The 20,815-nt window shown below is 30.7% G+C and overlaps 1 protein-coding gene across 12 annotated transcripts in view; it reads left to right on the forward strand.

Annotated features, from left to right (window-relative positions):
• The window catches only part of syd (JNK-interacting protein syd), a 47,880-nt gene that overhangs the window by 22,038 nt on the left and 5,027 nt on the right, over positions 1–20,815 (forward strand). For 6 of the 12 annotated variants that reach the window (XR_010576313.1, XM_065506292.1, XM_065506287.1 and 3 more), the window contains 11 exons: positions 6,151–6,387; positions 6,459–6,614; positions 6,680–6,837; positions 6,903–7,144; positions 12,173–12,277; positions 12,616–12,651; positions 12,978–12,995; positions 17,573–17,630; positions 17,692–17,870; positions 17,924–18,149; positions 18,222–19,892. Coding sequence is in view for 11 of the 12 variants with exons in the window: in XM_065506292.1 (XP_065362364.1) it covers positions 6,151–6,387; positions 6,459–6,614; positions 6,680–6,837; positions 6,903–7,144; positions 12,173–12,277; positions 12,616–12,651; positions 12,978–12,995; positions 17,573–17,630; positions 17,692–17,870; positions 17,924–18,149; positions 18,222–19,892 (3,086 nt within the window). In the remaining variant the exon portion in view is untranslated. The remainder of the gene's footprint in view (positions 1–6,150; positions 6,388–6,458; positions 6,615–6,679; positions 6,838–6,902; positions 7,145–12,172; positions 12,278–12,615; positions 12,652–12,977; positions 12,996–17,572; positions 17,631–17,691; positions 17,871–17,923; positions 18,150–18,221; positions 19,893–20,815) is intronic. The other 6 variants (XM_065506289.1, XM_065506294.1, XM_065506298.1 and 3 more) reach the window with 4 other exon arrangements.

Here is a 20,815-nt window from a genome sequence, read left to right on the forward strand (position 1 = left end):
GTGAATATTTTTAATTTTGTTCCCTTTTTTCAGAATATAATTAATCACGTTGTTTGTTTTTCAGTTAATTTAGATAAATAAAACTATACAACTAAAATACTAAAAAAAAAAAAAATTTTTTAAAAAAATATTTTAAATTTTGGGCTACATATGGAATATTTGTTTTGTCAACCACTGTATATCCATAATTTGTATTCCTATTACCATAAGTGACAGGGTATATATTTATAAGTTTGTCATTCTGCTTGTAATTTCAAAATTTTTCATTGGCGCCCCATAAAATATATATATTCAGAATCGTTAGAGATAGCGGATTCGATATAGCCATGTCGGTCTATCTGTTGATCAACTTTCCGAAGCCCCAAATAACTTTCATATATGATTGATACATTATTATATCCTCCACAGTTTTTGTGGGGTTGCTATTAAAATTCGTTTAAATCGGATAACAAATGGCTGAGATATAAGCAAAAAACCACGACTACTTTGATTTTATTTACCTATTTTTGATCTATATCTGGACTACAAAGTCATTAACGTAGACAATATGGATGGCTTTCAGTTTATTTATGATCATTTAAAAGAAAATAGTTGATTTTTTTTTAAAAAAAACTCTTGATTTATAATCGAGTGCTTAGTGTAAAAGTTAAACATTTTCTTTTCGTTGTTGAATTTTCCCATGATACAATTTTTTTAGTTTTCCTACTTTTCTCATAACACTTATTCATTGCGTTTAATGTATTATATTTCAAAATGAATATTTAACACATTGACACCTTTTGCTTTAATAATCTTTATAACGTCTTCACATTATTTTTTTTTTCTATTTCTTTTGCATCTTTATGTTGAATAATGAATATAACGTACTTTCAGATATTTGAACTACATTTTCACACACAGCTACTTTTAAAAACCATGCACCTACATTTACATACACATATAATATGTTCATTAGGATGACTCAAAAAAGTTTTTGATTTACGTAATAAAATTTCAGTTTAAATGATTTTCAATGCATCCAATGGTCCATTTTCGGGTTATTCTGATATGCTCTTATTTGAGAGATAAACAATGATCCGATCAAAGCAAAAGTTATCGATTTTTAGCAAAAGTGTTTTTTTCTCGTTCTTTGATTCAGCTCACCAATAATTCGGTTGGAAGCAATGGTCATGATGTCTTAAATTCTTCACCATAATCTAAACACCAAGTGCAGAAAATTGTAGCAAAATTGGATAACGTTTAGAGTTTCGAGTTTTGGGTTAAAGTAGGTAGCAATGTTTCAAACAAATTCAAATAAAATTAATTTTCTCATTTCATTCACTCATGACATCGAAAGCCCATTATAACTTGATACCAAAAAATATCATGCATATCTCAAATGCCAAATTTTTAATTTTCTAAATACATATAAACGAAATTTCTAAAAACAAGTAAGAGAGCTATATTCGGCTGAGCCGAATCTTATATACATACCTTCAAAAAATTATACTTCAAAATACAAATTTTAAATATTTTTAGGTAAACAAAATTTATTTTTTTCCAATTCTTTTTTTTAATTTTTTGGAAATATTTTTTTAAATTTTAAAATTTTAGTTTTATAATTTTTTTCTTGGTGAAAAAAAATTCGGGTTAAAAAATATTTTTCCGATTTTGTAGGTCCAACTTACTATGGTCTTATATACGTCGTTGCAAAGGTCTTTGAAATATCTATCATTAGATATCCATATTGTCTATATTAATGACTTAGTAATCCAGATATAGGTCAAAACTCGAGGTTGTCCTGGTTTTTTCCTCATATCTCAACCATTTGTGGACCGATTTTGCTGATTTTAAATAGGAAACTTCTCGAAAGCATTTCTGACAGAATTATTGAAGATTTGGATCCCGAAGATATCTGGGGTCTTCAGAGAATTGATTTCAACAGATTTCTGGATCCTTATATATTAATTGACTCCGCTATCTATTAGGATCCAGAATATATATACTTTATAGGGTCGTAAATTATATTGTGGAAATTACAAACGTAATGACAAACTTATATATACCTTTCTCACGAAGGTGAAGGGTACAACCTCTAAACGTTATTCGATTTTGCTCAAATTTGCAGCATTTGGTTTTTAAATGATGGTGAACATTCTTGGGACATTCAAATATCGAAAAATAAGAGCCAACCTAATGTACATAAATACATACTTTGATTCACACATTACCCACCAAACAGACTTTATGTATAACGTTTATATACATATGCACCTCATGCCAACAGTTGTTAAATGCGGAGACTGTAAAAACATTAACATAAATATTACAAAAGCCTACCTCCGCTAGTTGGGATTTAAACTTTTTGTACAGTTATCTTCTACATGTTAGTGCGAATCCAGCTTCGACACTTTACTATATTAAATTCGCCGAATCTTATATAGGTACCACCAATATAATGCGAGCACCGATTTTTGCGCATTTTTATAAAAAACATTAATCTGGTTCAGCCAATTTGGTTAATTTTATATTTTCTATTATTTGAAAATATCAGTGGGACACTAAGGACTAAGGACTGAGATCGAAAAAAACCTTAACATACGTTTTTCCTTAAAACTTTTAACATAAGTATTATTTGATTATTTTCTTTTTTTTTTGATCAAGTTACCTTTGAAAAGTATGTCAGTTATTATATTAAATGTCAATTATGTTCATTTGTTGTTAATCTGATTGAAATGAGTGACGAGAAAAAAGTGCGTACTAAAATTATTAAATATTTTCAACCAAACCCAACTTGGTCCTACAAAAAGTTCGCCAATGATATTCATCTGTCTCGGGAGAAATTGTCCGTTGTTCAGGTAGAAGGAATTGTCCAAATGATGTTTCTTAAACCAATAAATAGAAAGGATTTTCAAAAGAGCTCCCAACACATCCGGTAGGAAAGCAGTCCGGTTAGCTCAGTACTCGGAATATTTGGTACGAAGAAATAAAGCCAATGCAGGTTTAACAAGTAAGATAGCTATATACCCTTCGAATCTTATATACCCTTCACCAAATTATACTTCAAAATAAAAATTTTAAATATTTTTAGGTAAACAAAATTTATTCTTTTTTCCAAAGTTGGTTTTTCATTTTTTGGAAAAAAAAATTTTCGAATTGTTTTAAAATTTTTTTTTAATTTTTTAAAATTTTTAAAAAAAAATTTTGGTTTTTTAATTTTTATTTGGTGAAAAAAAAATTCGGGTTAAAAAATATTTTTTCTGATTTTGACCCATTGTAGGTCCAACTTACTATGGTCATATATAAGTCGTTGCAAAGGTCTTTGAAATATCTATCATTAGATATCCATATTGTCTATATTAATGACTTAGTAATCCAGAAATAGGTAAAAAATCGAGGTTATCCTGGTTTTTTCCTCATATCTCAGCCATTTGTGGAACGATTTTGCTGATTTTAAATAGGAAACTTCTCGAAAGCATGTCTGACAGAATTATATATGTACTAATAGTTTCTAACATGCAGATTAAATCCACTAGACTTTGGTAATTTGTATAGCCTATAAATAATCATGGTAATACTTCATGGCGGAAAATTATAATTGATCGTATGCGCGCATTTTTCGAAAAACTTAAACCTCATATTTCTGATTTTTTAAGCAACATTAATGTTTACTTAATTTTTTCTGCAAATTATATCTAATATTACCTGAGATTTTTAAAAATTATTAAATATTTTTTGCAAGAAATAAAATCTTGTCAGTAATGATATAATTGCCCAATTCACAATCGGTGTAACGTTGTATGGTTCTATGTCGTAATTTTTTAATTATATTTTGTTTATGTTTCGAAAAATTTATGAGAAACAACTTACAACGCTACGACACCGGTTGCGTATTGAGCAAATATGTAATAAATATTTTAACTTACGCCAAGAGGCATCTATGAATTATTTTTAAGAACTTTTTTAAATTTTCAACTATAAACCAAAATGCAACTACAGATTCTTCAAAATTTTTCATATTCTTAAATAAAGGGATAAGTCGGAACTAAGTTATATTTTGATGTAACATTTTTTGCCGATTTAACATATTTTGTTCATTTTTGGACCCATCAGTTAAGTATTAGGAATAATTATTTGTTTCAGGTTTTATATGTCTCGATTTGGCACTATCGTGTTTTAATTTTTTAACTCTTTCCGGTTTAGTGGTCACTTTACTAACCACCTTTTCTAGAGTCTTTAAAAATTTTTGAGTGACATCTATTGGCATTTTGCTAAACAATTACAATTTTTTAAGTCATCGTTTAAGTTTTTTTTGGCAAAACTTTGTTGTCAGGTTGCTCTGGTTAGATTAATATATTAATTTGTAAATATTGTAAACCGCAGTTTTTCTAAGGGGTTTTTCCGCACTCAATAAAAAAATTCCATATCTAATGAAACAGTTTGCTGGGCAATAGTTAATCGCTTGTTCATGTTGTACTTAACATACATTCATAGTTTGGAAAAGTACTCATATTTAATAACTCCATTTGCTTAAGTTTATTGATAAAATGTGTAATATTTTAATTATTTTTAGACTTAATTTTTTGTAGCTACTCGTAGATGCCATGCGTTGGAGTAGTTTCATTACAGAGTGTACATATGTATGTATATTATCTAAAACGCAAACGGCCCTAAATAATATTTCAATATTATTATTGTAATCAGAGCGTTTAAGTTTCTTTAATAAAACTGAAAGTTTTGATAGAATGAGTTCTAATTTTTTTCCAGGCATCTTTTGATGCAATACATAAGAGTTAGAAAAACATCGAATTTGAATTTTTGGTTAGTTAGAGCCGTTTGCGTTTTGGGTAACGATATTTACATAAACATGCATACTATAAATAAAAAAAAACATGAATGACTCAACTCATAATGAAACATATTGGGGTGACGTATTTACATTAAGTTTTGTATCAAAGTCCACAATCAAATTTCTTTATAAATTTTATTTATAACCATGCCTTCTTTAATTTACAACATAAAACAAGTAAGAATATTCGGCTGTACCACCATCAATATGTGGGTATTTTTTTTAATTATTTGTTGACAATAAAATATTTTTCTGGTGTAGGGGTTATATGTGGGATAGGTTCATTTATGGACCGATAATCACATAAGTTGATAGAAAGATTTACTTTGACCGCACCGGCCTCGCCCGGTTGCATTTACTAATGTTAGTTCTTCAAGTTCCTCCAACACACATACACCTGCCTGTTCTTATTTATTTGAAAATAAAATATATAAATTTGTACTGCATACTTTAGGTAGCATTTTTATTACAGTTGACTGGACTAAAAAAAAAACCGAGTTTTACCCCGAATTTTTTTTCATTACAAACCATCTCCTGAAAATTTCGAATCGATTAAAAAAAATCAGCCAAATCGCTCCAGCCGTTCTCACGTGATGACATTACATACATGGACCATTTCATTCTTTTCTAAAAAATCGATTTTGTTACTGGCTACAGAACATTTTATTCAGTTATTTTGACAAATGGAAACAATTTGTGACTTCTTATTTACAATAGTTTTGAAAGTTGTATGAGTGAATGTAAAGTTCGACTGGAATGAAAATATAATCTCTACAAGTTTTACAAGTTTTTTTTGTTTTGTTTGTACCAAATTATACAATTAATAAATTTTCTGTTTGCTAACCAAGAGGAACGAATTTTAATTTTGTATCACATCAAATTATTATCATTTTTTGTTTATACCAAAAGATGTGTCATTTTATGGCGAATTTGATTTGTGATTCTAAAAAATATGAATTAATACGTAAATAAAAGTAGCTGAAACCAATTTAAATGTAATTAATATTTCATTAAATACATACTAAGACAGCTAACAACGACCGGTGCTATAAAATACAAAAAAACTTCAATTTATAAATTATTAACTCACAGATATTAGACGTATTAGCTTTAGAATGAAACCCAAAGTAATATACAATATTAATAAAATACGAAAACGTTTACAAGTTATGCCAGTTGATAAAGTAAGAAGAAATTCCAAAACAAAATGTTGTGTAAATAAGCATAAAATATAGTTAGTAATGTTACAATAGAAAGAGAACTTATCATGGCTGAAAACTGAAATTTAATTTTGTTTTTTATTTATGGATTTATTTTATCAGGTTCAACAATTGGCTGGCAGTATTTACCAGGAGTTTGAACGCATGATTAATCGTTACGACGAAGATGTCGTTAAAAACTTAATGCCTTTATTGGTTAATGTCTTAGAATGCCTGGATGCCTCCTATCGCATTAATCAGGAACAGGATGTTGAAGTGGAATTGCTAAGGGAAGACAATGAGCAATTGGTAACGCAATATGAACGTGAAAAAAGTGCTAGAAAACTGGCAGAGCAAAAGGTAAATCTGAAATATTAGGTACTATATATTCGTTAATATATAACTAAATTTCTCAAATTGAATATTTACAGCTTTTGGAATCGGAAGATTTGGCAGAGCAGGAGAATAAAGATTTAGCCAGCCGTTTAGAGTCATTAGAGAGTATTGTACGTATGCTAGAGTTAAAGCATAAAAATAGTTTAGAACATGCCAGCCGTTTGGAGGAAAGAGAATCGGAATTGAAAAAAGTAAGTAATTTTAATAAAAGAAAAAACAATAATAATAATATATAATTGAATATATTTATTATTAGGAATATAATAAACTACATGAACGGTACACGGAATTATTTAAAAATCATGTAGATTATATGGAGCGCACCAAAATGTTAATGGGCTCTACCCATTCACAAATGAGCACAGCTTCGGATCGAATGGAATTAAGTCGTGCTAGACTTAATCCTGTTGCCAGGTATATAGTTAATATTTAATTTCTAAATATATATTTTCTCTATATAAAATTTCCTTTATCAACAGATCTTCCGGCCCTGTTTCCTTTGGCTTTGCCTCTTTGGAAAATTCCGCCATGTTAGATACAGAAACTATCTGTAGTGTTGGCAGTAATTCCGATGATTCTGGTCCACCTTCGCTGCAAAATGAATTTGAAAGTTTGCATACTGTTGAAAAGTCCGCTGAAACTGATACTTTACAACAGCAAAATCAAGCCACATCGCCACAAAGTGATAGCAGTCCCATAGTGCCAAATGCTCCATCAAATGGTTTGTTTTATTATTTCTTTAACTATTTCCAAACACAGCTCTATAAGTTTTATCAAACGTTTCGTTATTTATTTTTAAATCCAAACAATATTTTACAAATTTTAAAAACGTATCGACTTTTGCTGTTAAATGTATTAAAAAGTTTTTCAAATTATTATGTGTTTAAAGAAATTTTCTGGTAAACACAAGATTAAGCGAATTATAAAGCTTTTCTAAGTATTTTTTATTAACAACCAGGTGGGTTATTGTGTAATTCTATTCGAATGAAATTATTTTCAAATTCCCATGTATAAAGCATGCAAATTCGAATGATTTTCCTTTTGAATCGAATTTAACAATAACCCCCCCAGATTTTACGTTCAGTATTTGTTTATTTTTGGAAATATTTTACCTTTTTGTTGTATTTTTTATAAATTTTATATATTTTTTTATTAAATTAAAAGATATACCAATCGTATTGGTATTAAAAAAAGTCTTTAATTCGTATTATTATTAAAATCTAATACTTCTTATTTGAAATTAAAGAAATCTTGGAAATCATTCTAAAGTTTTTGTTTTAAATATTATCTTAAATTAATTATATCTATGGGTTTTAATATACACAGAAGAGAAGTGTATTGGCGATTTACAATTTTCTTTTTCGGGACTTTTCTTTATACCCTTCACCATGAGTGCCAACTCGATTTAGCCATGTCCTCCTGTCCATCTATATGTTGAAATCAACTTTCCGTAGCCCCCAAATAACTTACACACATTGGGGTTTTAATATTCACAGAAGAGAAGTGTATTGGCGATTTACAATTTTCTTTTTCGGGACTTTTCTTTATACCCTTTACCATGAGTGCCAACTCGATTTAGCCATGTCCTCCTGTCCATCTGTATGTTGAAATCAACTTTCCGTAGCCCCCAAATAACTTACACACATGATTCATACATCAATATATCCGCTATAGTCCTATTTAAAATCTAGAAAATCGTCCCACAAATGGCTGTGATCGATATAAAAAAAACCACTACTAACTTTATTTGTACCATATTTTTATCTATATCTGAATTACTTATTCATTAATAGAGACAATACGGATATTTAGTTATAGACATTTCAAAGACCTATCCAACGATGTATATATCGCCATAGTAATTCGGACCTACAATACGACAAAATCGGGAAAAATATTTTTTAACCCGAGTTTTTTTTCACCAACAAAATTTTTTTTCACTATAAGTGTTTTCAGCTAAAATTTTTTTTAAATATTTTACCAAAAAATATTTTCAGTCATTATTTAAAGTATACTTTGGTGAAGGGCATATAAGATTTGGCACATCCGAATATAGCTCTCTTACTTGTTTCTTACACAATTTGTTCATTGGTTTAACCTTATAATTCCATATTTTCCATAAATTTAAGTTTAATTCAACCTTAATGACGTATTCAAAAATTACACCAATTCCACCTATAAAACCATTCCCAAAAATTTAAATAATTTAGTTTTATTCAAACGCTTTCATTTAATTAGAATTTATTTATTTATTTATTGTTGAATTAATTCATAATAGAACTCAACTCAATCTTTGTTTTTAATGAAAATATATTTTCTTCATTCAATTCAGTATTTTTTCGCAAAAGTATATTACGAAATGAGTAAAAGAACCTTTTTAAAGCTCATAAATAAATACTGCTCTAAGTGTATTTCTCTATGCTAAAACTTATTTGGACCACTCAACCGATATAGTTTTGTTAGTTCTGGTTCTCAGAGAAGATAAAGAGAGAATTTTTCCAATCTACTTGATGTGTGTGAACCAGCACATAATTTCATCAGTTTTATACCCTTCACCTTCGTGAGAATGGTATATATAAGTTTGTCATTCCGTTTGTAATTTCTACATTTTTCATTTCCGACCCTATAATACTTTATATACTTATATATTCTGGATCCTTATAGATAGCGGAGTCGATTAAGCCATGTCCGTTTGCCTGTTGAAATGAATTTTCTGAAGACCCCAGATATCTTCGGGATCCAAGTCTTCAATAATTCTGTCAGACATGCTTTCGAGAAGTTTGCTATTTAAAATCAGAAAAATCGGTCCACAAATGGCTGAGATATGAGGAAAAAACCTGGAGAACCTCGATTTTTTACCTATATCTGGATACTAAGTCATTAATATAGACAATATGGATATCTAATGATAGATATTTCAAAGACCTTTGCAATGACGTATATAAAACCATAGTAAGTTGGACCTACAATGGGTCAAAATCGGAAAAATATTTTTTAATCCGATTTTTTTTTCACCAAATATTTTTTTTTGTAAAATATTAAAAAAAAATTGAAGAAACAAAAAAAACAATTTCCAAAAAATGAAGAAACTGCAACAAAAAATTAATTTTGTTACCGAAAAATATTTAAAATTTTTATTTTGAGGTATAATTTGGTGAAGGTATATATGTAAGATTCGGCACAGCCGAATATAGCTCTCTTACTTGTTTTAAATGTTTAAGGTTTTTTTCATTACGTTTGGAAGATGATATCGGTCATAGATGACAACTAGATAGGTAACTGAGAGCCAAAAACCTAAGTCTGTTGTCAAAAACCTAATTCATGAGAATGTCCTTCCCTTCTATGTATTTATTCTACGCTGACATTTTAGATGACCATTTAGGTTTTTACCTCGGATATTGTCAAAATATCTCTATAAAAGAACTCTGTTGCGGTCAAATCGAGCAATCTTGCCGACAATTGCGACATTAGGTGACCCAAAAGAAGCATTTCGATATGTTGAAACCACATATCCTTCTGCCCTAGTTCTTTACAGTTTACCAGTCACAATAAACATGTTAACCACGATACCGCGTAAATGTCACTGTATTCGGTGATTTTTGTATTGTTTTCATCAACTAGGGTTTCCGGACCTTTTCCTTTCCCGGGGCGAAATTAAAAAATTGAAAAAAAATTTTCAATACTAAATTAAACGAATAACCACTAGATTGTTTTCGAATAAATTGTTTTCTAATTTTACCAGCATTATAAAAGTAGTATAAAATTACTATATTTGGTTGTACAATGTTGGTCCAACCTTTTTAAGGGTTTCTAATTTAATAGTGGCATTTGATCGATATTTTCACACTAGTTGTTTTATTTGGTATATGTTAATATATTAATATAATTGTTTAGTTAAAAAACTGAAGAATTTCGACTACATTAAATCTGCAAAACATTCGTAGTTAGTTTCGAATAGGGATGCCAAACGGGACTGGGTTTTACAAATCCCGGGATTCGGGATTTTAGAAATGTAAATCCCGGGATCCCGGGATTTTTCGGGACCCCGGGATTTTTCGGGATCCCGGGATTTTTCGGGATTTCGGGATTTTTCGGGACTTCGGGATTTTAGTTAAACGTCAAAAACATCAAATTTAACAATAATTGATTTCATTAATATATTTAAGTAAAAATATAACAAATCAAAAACTAATGCATTAAATTAAAATAAATGGTCCATGATTTCCCCTAGCTCCATACAATTGTCCCCCGGAGTACTGTTTGAGCAGTCATAAATATCTTGATTATGCGGCAATCCTTACAAAATTTTGCACAAAATAAGTTGTAAGTACTCTGAAATTATACTATAAAACACTGCGGAAATCGGACTACATTTACCCCTTCAGAAAATAACTTGAACATAAATTTCGTAAAAGTGTAAATTATGTAAAAGCCTGTCAATGGAAGGGAGACGTGCTGCTTCCTGATTCAAATGAAAAAATCTGGCTGCGTTTGGATTTGAAGCGAGATTATTATAAATATGCTGAAATTTAGCTTTCTAAGTATTTTGGGTGCTTCAAAAATCTTCCTAAAATATAAAAAATCTCATAATATTTCGGGATTTGTTAATCCCGAAAAATCCCGGGATTCTTTTTCACAAATCCCGGGATTCGGGAAATCCCGATCCCGAAAAATCCCGGGATTTTCGGGATCGGGATTTCGGGATTGGCATCCCTAGTTTCGAAACAAAATTTTTCAAATCAGATTGTAGATAAATAAATTATTGTTATTATTTTCTCTAAATACGAATATCCTTAAAAGTTTTAAAACCTTAATAATTTCATTAAAAAACATAAATTTTGAATCATTCTTAATTACCGAATTTTTCTACTGTGGCTTCAGTTGCTTCTTTGCCAACAGACTATCTGTGGCTTGAACCGATCAAGAGGGCAGGCCAAGTGCCCTCTCATAGTTGCTAATCTGTAATATTTGTAATTTTAAGAAAAAAATTATAAAGAAATTCCCAACAATCTTTTCCCGAAAATTTCCAAAAAAAATATTCCTAAAATTATAGCAACTTCTAATAGGGTGATAGATTTTGGGCACATTGCACATTATTTTTGTTAAAATTAAACGAATAAACTAATAATCCACACAAATTTGTCACGTTCATATTTACTTGTAACCAATTTTCATAAAATGATAACTTATTATCTGTGAAAATGTTGAGACAATTGGTTTGAAATTGAAATCACCCTTGGAACTAGAACGGTCCAGTTCTTCCATCAGTATTTTTTATTCGAAATTGTCACATTTTCAAATAGTTTTGAGAATCAATTTTTCTTTATTTCTATTACTGAATATTTGGATTTAATAAAATGGTCAAAATAAAATAAGACAACTATGAATAATAATTTTAAATATTGTATAAATAAATAGAGCTGTGTTTAGAATAATCAACATTTTTTTTTTACTAATAATAACTCTAAAATTATTATCTTTTATCTTTTTTATGCATCTTCCTTAACATCCCATACGTTCGTTCAATCAACCTAAAATATGTCTCTATTTGTGTGTGTGTGTCTTAACATTTGTTTAATTTTTGTATCCTTAATTCAACCACTCATTAATCTACATGAATGATGTTAATATCCTTTTTTGTCCCATTTCTTTAACTCTACATTGTTCCACCAAAAAAAAAATGATCACTAAAATTGTAAACACAACCATATCTAAACACAATGTCATTGTACATTACTATTGAATTTAGTTGGTCGTACAACTACGAAAAAGGAACAACGTTCTGCGAATACATTATATCAAGAACTCTCCTTTCAAGACAATGAAGAAAGTGAAGAAAACGAAATTGTTACAGGTATGTATGAGGAAATCTTTAAAACGAATTTTTTTTTGGTTTGAATTTAATATTATGAGCAAGGCGTGAATATTGCATACCTATGTCAACATATCTACATACATTTTAACTATATTTTATTGCAAAATGTTAATATACGTTATTTGTTTTCTTTTCTTTGTTTGTGTTTCTTTTTATGTATAAAATATCTGAAAATAAATTAAAAAACTTATTGCCCAAATATTTGCACACAATAAAAATATATAACTAAACATTACATATTATTGAACAACACAAATCTGTCCACACACATATCTATCACCAACAACAACAAAACTACAACAAATGCCTGGTTTTAGGGAGCTGGGTACATCCTGGGGAATATGCTTCTTCAGGTAGGTATCAAACATCTTATTTGTATGGCTTTATTTACATCACTTGTAAATATTTGAAACATCAAATATAAATTCGAAATAAAAAAAAAATAAAATTTAAAACGAATTCTAAAACGAAAATTAATACTAAAAAACTACATGTAACAAAACAATACTCATCATATTTTTCATGTCCTGTTGTTACCTCTTTTTTCTCAATATGCTGTCACTTTTTAACAAAAATTTTTAATACAACAATTTTGAAATTAAACAAATGCAAATTTTGTCAATCATATGGATACATACCACCATCATCGTGTATTTTTCTATAAAAATAAAATATAAAGCTAATGACAACTACTTTGGTAAGTTGTGTAAAAATTATATTTGTATTTGTTTTTTTTTTTTTGGTAGATTTTGTTTAAATTTTGTAGTATTGTAGTTATTTGAAATTTGTACATGGTTGCACAAACTTATTTTGTTTTGCTTTTAACGGTGTTGGTTTTATATAATAAGTTTTTAGATTTCTACTATATATTTTTAATTATTTTTTATTTTATATTGTTTATGTAACTATTCCATTTCATTAGCGCAAATTATATTACTCTACGAACGTAAATTTTTTCATGCATCTTTTCTGTATAAATTTTGATTATCTGAGTTTTTATATGGTTTTAAAATAGCACTGAAAGTATCAAAGATATTTCGACTTTTATATTATAATTAAACAGGTTTCCCTTAATACCGTGGAATTAAACTTTTAAATGTATACAACTATTTACGTCTTTAACCCATTTCGCTCCGCTGTTCGATTTTTCGAACAGTAAAAATAAAAGATTTCAAAAAAATGTTTATATGTGAAATAGGTGGAATTTCTGAAAAAAATTTTGTATGAATGCTAAGTTTCATCTTTTAGCAAATAAAAAACTATATTCCAAAGTGACCATACCCCTCCCCATCGTTGCTAGGGGCAAATTTCTGCAATTACATTAAATTAAAAAAAAATTAAATTAATTTTTAAAAATATTAAAAAAAAATAAAATTAAAATTATAAACATGAGGAATTATTGCAAACATATGTAGCTGTTTCATAAAATATAAAAACCATGATTTACATGCAAATGCAGGACATCACATATGTGTAAACTTAACTGTTCGAAATTTTGAACTAGATTTTCTGGTAAAACGAAAAATCGGAAATTTTTTTTGACCAGATATTTGCAATTTTTTTTTTTTTTAAATAAATAATAAAGTAAACACTCTATAGTTTTATTTGTATAATATCTTTAGTTTTTCTAAAGCCTTTTGGGAAAAGGTTTCCTGATGATCTGGCCTAAGCAACCAGTGAAATGCGCATAGGAACTAGCTTATCCCCCAACCAAGGTTGCCAATTTAGCCATTTTCCGGCTAGATCTAGCGATTTTTTTTGTCATTTAGCCATAAAAAAATGGCTAGAATTTATCTAGCCGGAAGATCTAACATTTTATTTTGTCTTAGCCTTTTTTATTTTATACTTATCTTGAGCATTTTTGGAAAAAATAAAACATTATTTTTTATCAAATGACAAAGAAACAGTCTTTTTAAACAAATTCGTCTGTTGATGATTTGATGAGAATATTATTGGTTTTATGAAAACAGGCTTCGAAATTGTTAGGGCAAGAAATGTAATATTTATGAATTTGTATATTTGTACTATTTTTAGGTTTTAGCCATTTCTAGCCATTTTTAATTCAAAATCTAGCCATTTTCTGAGCTGAAGAGTTGGCAACCTTCAGTGCATTTATCAAATTAAAAATTGGGAATTTAGCATAAAACAATTTTACTAAAATACTAATTTTGTATTCCCGAATAACCTTTTAACAATAAAAATTTTGTCTCGGAGCGAAAAGGGTTAAAGGCAATGTGCCAAAAATTACAGGTATTAAACTAAAGAATTCGAATTTTCTACTACTCGTACCTTAAAGATTCCTGGATATGTTTATACGAACCATCTTAAAAGATGAATTACATATATGTATTTATTTTGTCATTTCGTTTGTAACACATAGAAGTATTCATCGCAGACCCACAAAAGTATACATATTCTGAAATTTTAAGACGATCTAGCTATGTCCGTCCGTCTGTATATCTGTTGAAAACATGATAGAGCCCAAACGAGAAGCTAGCTGGCCTAAATTTTCCACAAATAGGTATGTTTGGTATTGAAATTTAGAATAAATCCAGGATTTAACTTAGCGCCCAAATGTGTTAAAGTGTATTAAGAAAAACCACAGGATATTCAATGAAAATCTAAAAGTCGAAATATTTTGAAATCTGCCCGTAGTATTTCAAAACTTTTGCCTTATTTGGGCTTATCAAATTTATTGCAAGATAAGTTCCTTCCAAAAATTTAGATTCGTAGAAATTAAGGTTGAAACCACATAGAAAATCAATATCCGTAAACGGGTTTTTCACTCTGAACCCGTGATTATAAAAATAGGTCGATTTCCCCAATCGTATGATCTGATCGTGCTCATAATGAACATAATTTATCAACTATTTCTGCAATGTCCCCGAGTCTGACGGGTGACTGTGGAATATCTCACTATCTAATTCAAGGATGCCCGACATTCCTGGTCTACACACTCCATGTTGGAAGACAGTTTGCCCAAATTTTAATGGACGATATCTCAGCCTTACTTAGTGTGAAATAATTGACGAATATTCCTCTATTGATCATATCTCAAGACAATTAACAGGGCTTGGCTATTTGTCTACTCAATTCAAAAGTATATTTTTCACTGGGAAAGTGGTAACTGGGAAAACAATATGTTGCATAATCCATGACAAATAGATTTTAACCGAAACAACGTTTTTTTATGACTTAAAACCGACAATTATTATTCTGTTTACGGTTTTTTCTTTTTAAAAATTTGGAACTGAAAAATATCAAGTTTGAATAAAAAAAGCTGACCTAACAGCATATTATATTCTGATAATACATCCACCACATTTTTCTAATTGCACTGTAACAGTTACTTAACTGTGAAAATACGATTTTCAGACAATATACATATTTTCAAGTTTCGAAACAACTAATAGTATATCGAGGGACTATATTCAAAACACAACATTTCAGGAGAGTCAAAAAAACTGTTTTTCGCGTATTATTAATATGTATGGTATTCTACAATATTTTTTAAAAGCAACTACTGAATCTCACATGAATAAGTTTGTCATCATTGTAATTATTAAAGACATCATAATCAAACACTTTTTTTCGATCTCATTGTGAATTTGAACAGTCGTCCTGGCTTCTCTAGTAATTCTAACTTAATCGATTGGCAATTGTATAGATTGATTTTACAATTTAATCTCTATCTTCTCTAAGAACTTCTGTTCAACAACTTTATTATTATCCGCAGCAAAATTGGATAGAGCTTTAGATAAATAATGGTTGCGGTTTTGGTAGCCACAACCATGATGATGACACTTTAAAAGTAGACATTTTTTTTAAGCAAATTCCAACTTAAACCATTTATTTTTATTCATGGACCTTATATTTTCCAAAAACAAAATGGTAAAATATGTTCATGGTAATTCAATTCAGAATCGGATTTCGCTATTTTGATAAATGATTGAAATATGTAAAACTCATATTCAGCATGCAAAAATTAGTAAGAAAACATGAAGAAATTATTCCAAAAAAAAATATTTGAAAAGATAGAGGGTTTTGCATTCGGATAAAAATAATTGTATAAGATAGAGAAATAACAAGTTCAAATAAAACAGCAAAATTCATACCATAGATGAGGGCTGTTTTACTAAACATTTTACCATCAAAAAGTCATTTTCGTGAAAATCAAAGATAGAGGGTTTTGAATATAGTCCCTCGATATGAGACACAGCACAGAGATTTAAAGGAGTACAAGAAACAATATTCATAATTCAATGAGCTTAATTTATCTAAAGTTAAATCGATGCTAAAATTTTAAGATGAAATAACATCAGTTAAACATCAAAAAAGTATGAGCAACTTTTTTATATAATGTTTGTACATTATCAATGTTTCTTCTTTCTGTAATATCATAATATTTAATTAGCACAAAACCGAAACCTATTGGTTTTCAATATTTTAAAACCAAAACCGCGGTTTTCTGGAAACTCTAATGACAAAGGCATTTCACCCATAACAAACGACCACATATTATCAGCTCAGTGACAGCTGTATCAACTGGATGTATTTTGTCCAGGGAAGAACTTTCGCTATCAAAAGATATGTTATAACAACAATAGCTATTGATATAGATAAATTGTTATGTAATCAAATTAAATAAAGATTAGAAGAAGAGAGAAGATTAGACATAAATGTACAAATATTTAAATTCATTCAAATTTAAGTTTATATTTAAAATAAACTAACCTACACTCATTTATTTCTAATAAAATTGATTTATTATAAGGTGTGTTCGCGTACATTCCATTAAAAATTATCCAGTAATTGTATTTAAGAAAGTAAAAATAAATTCACTCTCAATCTGAAAAATATCCAAAAATAATAACAATTTTTAAGTTTCAGTTTGTAAACATTTGATATTTAATACATTTTTAAAAGCTAAAATCGCTATTAAATCACAATCATATGTTTCTATCTTGATATTTTTACTGGTCAACTTTTATCTATCAAAGGACTTCCAGTAATAATTACAAATTATATGTTTTAAACCTGCTTCTATCTTGATATTTTTACTGGTCAACTTTTGTCTATCAAAGGACTTCCAGTAATAATTACAAATTATCCAGTACGCGAACACACTTATAGTTTTGTAAACACTTTTAATTTTCATCCTTTTGTTGTAATATATAACTTGGTTGTTGTAACATTTTGATTTATGTAGTAGAATTAAGCTAATTTAAATAAATGTTCTCCTAAATATTTTATTATTTGATTTTATTATTTTAGGAATGGGCAAAGAAGTGGAAAATCTCATTATGGAAAACAATGAACTTTTGGCTACTAAGTATGAATATTTCAACTTAATTTACACTAAACAAGTTTGCTCTAATTGTAACACTTTACAGAAACGCTCTTAACATTGTCAAAGATGATTTGATAGCCCGTGTCGATGAGTTAACTGGCGAAATTGAAATCTTACGAGAGGAATTGAATGCCATGCAGCAATCACGCAATAAATTGCGTAACAAGGTGCAAGAATTGGAGGAGGAACTGAAGAAAACCAAAGAACAAGTCAAACAACAAAGTAAGTTTTAAGGAGGGTTAAAAGCGTAGTAAATTAAGTATTTTCAATTTCAGATGATAATGATCAAGATGAAAATGATGTACCGTTGGCTCAGCGTAAACGCTTTACACGTGTTGAAATGGCTATGGTTCTAATGGAGCGTAATCAATATAAGGAACGTTTAATGGAACTGCAAGAAGCTGTGCGTTTGACGGAAATCTTGAGAGCCACGCGCACTGTTGATAATTTGGATAAGAAGTCTAAGCAAAGCATTTGGAAATATTTTAGTAATTTATTCACGTAAGTTGGTTTAGTAATTTCTTTTGATATGTATATGAAGGGTCTTATGTGAAAAAACCTATTTAATTTCAGCCCCTCTAATCGCCCACAAGAGCGTGTCGCTGATGGGCAGGGAGGGGGTCCTATGTTTCGCTACTCAAGCCCATCTCACTCTCATGGATCCCCCAGTAGAAATAGCGACAGTCGCCTTGCCATAACTGGTGGTGGAGTCCATCCTGCCAGTGCTGGTTTAGCCAATGCTTTAGCCAACAAAGATTATGCCGAAGAAGGCACCTCTGAAAGAGCCCGCGCTAGGCGACATGAGCAATATCGTCAACTGAGAGCTCATGTTCAGAAAGAAGACGGCCGTTTACATGCTTATGGCTGGAGTTTGCCGGGTAATAAGACCGAAAAAGAACAGCAATCCAGACATTCTGGTGGTGTACCAGTGCCTGTGTATTGCAATCCTTTGGCGGAGGCCTCGCCCCATATGAAAGTGTTTTGTGCGGCGGGCGTTAATCTGAATGGAGGTTTTACCAAAAATGGTCAGTCCATAATACCATCTACTTCACCATATGCCCCTCGTTCGACGGCAAAAATTACCGAAATAACTAGTCCTACAGCTGAGCATTCGGCCGAGGCATTAGATCGTCAAATAACTCGGTGCAGCCTTGAAAATCTGGAGCCCGAGACCCAGTTAACCTCTTATGTTTGGATATGCACAAGCACCCATGCAGCCAGTACTGTGACTGTGGTGGATGCTAATCAGTCGGCCACAGTTTTAGATGTATTTCCAATTTGTGCCTCTCATTTGTTGTGTATTGCCTCGGTACCCGGTGCCATGGAGAAGGATTACGCCCTCCTCGAAAACTCGGAGGTTATAAAGGCGGGCGAAATGTTGGAACGACCTGGAGAGGGCAACGAAGGCTTTGGCAAGGTAGAGTTTATACGTGTTAAACCCAAAACGGATCCAAATAGCAATACCAAAGAAACAGATCACAATGAACAAGCCTTAGAGGTGAATGCTGAAACTCCAGTGGAAGAAAAAGCTAAAGAAGCTACAGAAAAATCGAATGAGCAGAATGGTTCCATACCGATTGAACCATTAGGCAATGTCAATGAAATTAAAATACGTCAACCGATACCGGGCATACCGCAACGTATCCATAACGATGCTACCGACTCTACAACCACTACCAACAATGCCGCAGATGCAACAATCAATAATACAACGTCGCAATTCAGCAATAACAATAACTCTTCGATGAAACAACAATTGCCGTTCTCAAAACCCATTAATCCCATATTGGGAACTAAGGACCGTGAGGAACCCGTCATGAGTTCGGTGGGTCCCACAATGTGGCTGGGTGCTCAGGACAATTGGTTGTACGTGCACAGTGCTGTCGGTCGTTGGCACGAGTGTTTGCATAAAGTTCATTTGCCCGATGCCGTCCTAGCGATAGTTCATGTTGAGTCACGCGTTGTGGTGGCCCTCGCAAATGCCCAATTAGCCGTGTTCCGCCGCCAAACAGACGGCCAATGGGATCTGAATAGTTATCATTTGGTGACGCTAGGTGATCGCAATCATTCGATACGTTGCCTCTGTGTGGCCGGCGAACGCATATGGGCCGCCCATCGCAATAAGATCTTTATTGTGGATCCGATCTCTTTAAATATTATCCATTCGCTGGACGCTCATCCGCGCAAAGAGAGCCAAGTGCGACAAATGGCGGCAACAGGTGCTGGTGTTTGGGTTTCAATCAGGTATAAATTTGTATTTGAAAACATTTTCAATGGTTGTCTATAGTACTGAAATGTTGTAAAGCATATGGAAATATCGTTAGTTTTTCAGTACAATTGACAACCTGGTCATTTTGAGCCGAAATTGTAAATCACTTCACTTTGAGACAGTACTCGTATGAATGTTTTTGTTTTTTTTTTTAATTTTTATGGAAATATTTTCAATGTGGAAATATTTGCGCACAATCACAACAACAACATATATAATACGTATGTTTGTTGTGATTGGGCGAATGTTCGCATATTCGCAAGAGTAAAATGGTGACGTGCATTACCTTAAAATGTTAAAAGTTTCAAAGAGATTCTGAGAAAAATTCATACGCTAAAAATGAAGTAGAGTTTGAACGGATAAACTGCAGATGGGAATGCCTTTTGATGTTGCACAGTCTTTCAGAAACGTTTTATCTCAGGAACTATTGAAGATATTGTTTCGAAATTTCACTTGGTTGGAGTTGAGGTGTTTTTGTTGTTGAGCTTCCTAGGGGTAATGGGGGCCACTTCATAGCCCCTCAAAGTTGGTCACCTCGGGTTTAATTTTTTTTTTTTTAAATCGTCTAATTTACATTTATGATCCGAACGAGCTGAAATTTAAAATGTAAGTTATCCTGGAGAAGTTCTCTTTTAGTTGATGAGATATTTAGGTTTAGTTTTAGATTTAGTTTTGTTTTCTTAGAAATGGTGGGCCAACCATTGCTAACAGGTATTTCGTTCCTAGAAAAAGTTACACGTATCCAAATTGGAATATTAAAAATCCCCTCTATTTATTCTTTTGTAGAAAACAATTTTCTTCGGGACTATATACAATTTGTATACGATCCGGAAAGAGAATTTAACGCAAAAGCGTGAAAAGTAAATTTTGGCTCACTTAAGCGGACACATTATCCACC

This window comes from Calliphora vicina, chromosome 3 (assembly GCF_958450345.1).
Source record: "Calliphora vicina chromosome 3, idCalVici1.1, whole genome shotgun sequence".
In the NCBI taxonomy this organism is placed as follows: domain Eukaryota; kingdom Metazoa; phylum Arthropoda; class Insecta; order Diptera; family Calliphoridae; genus Calliphora; species Calliphora vicina.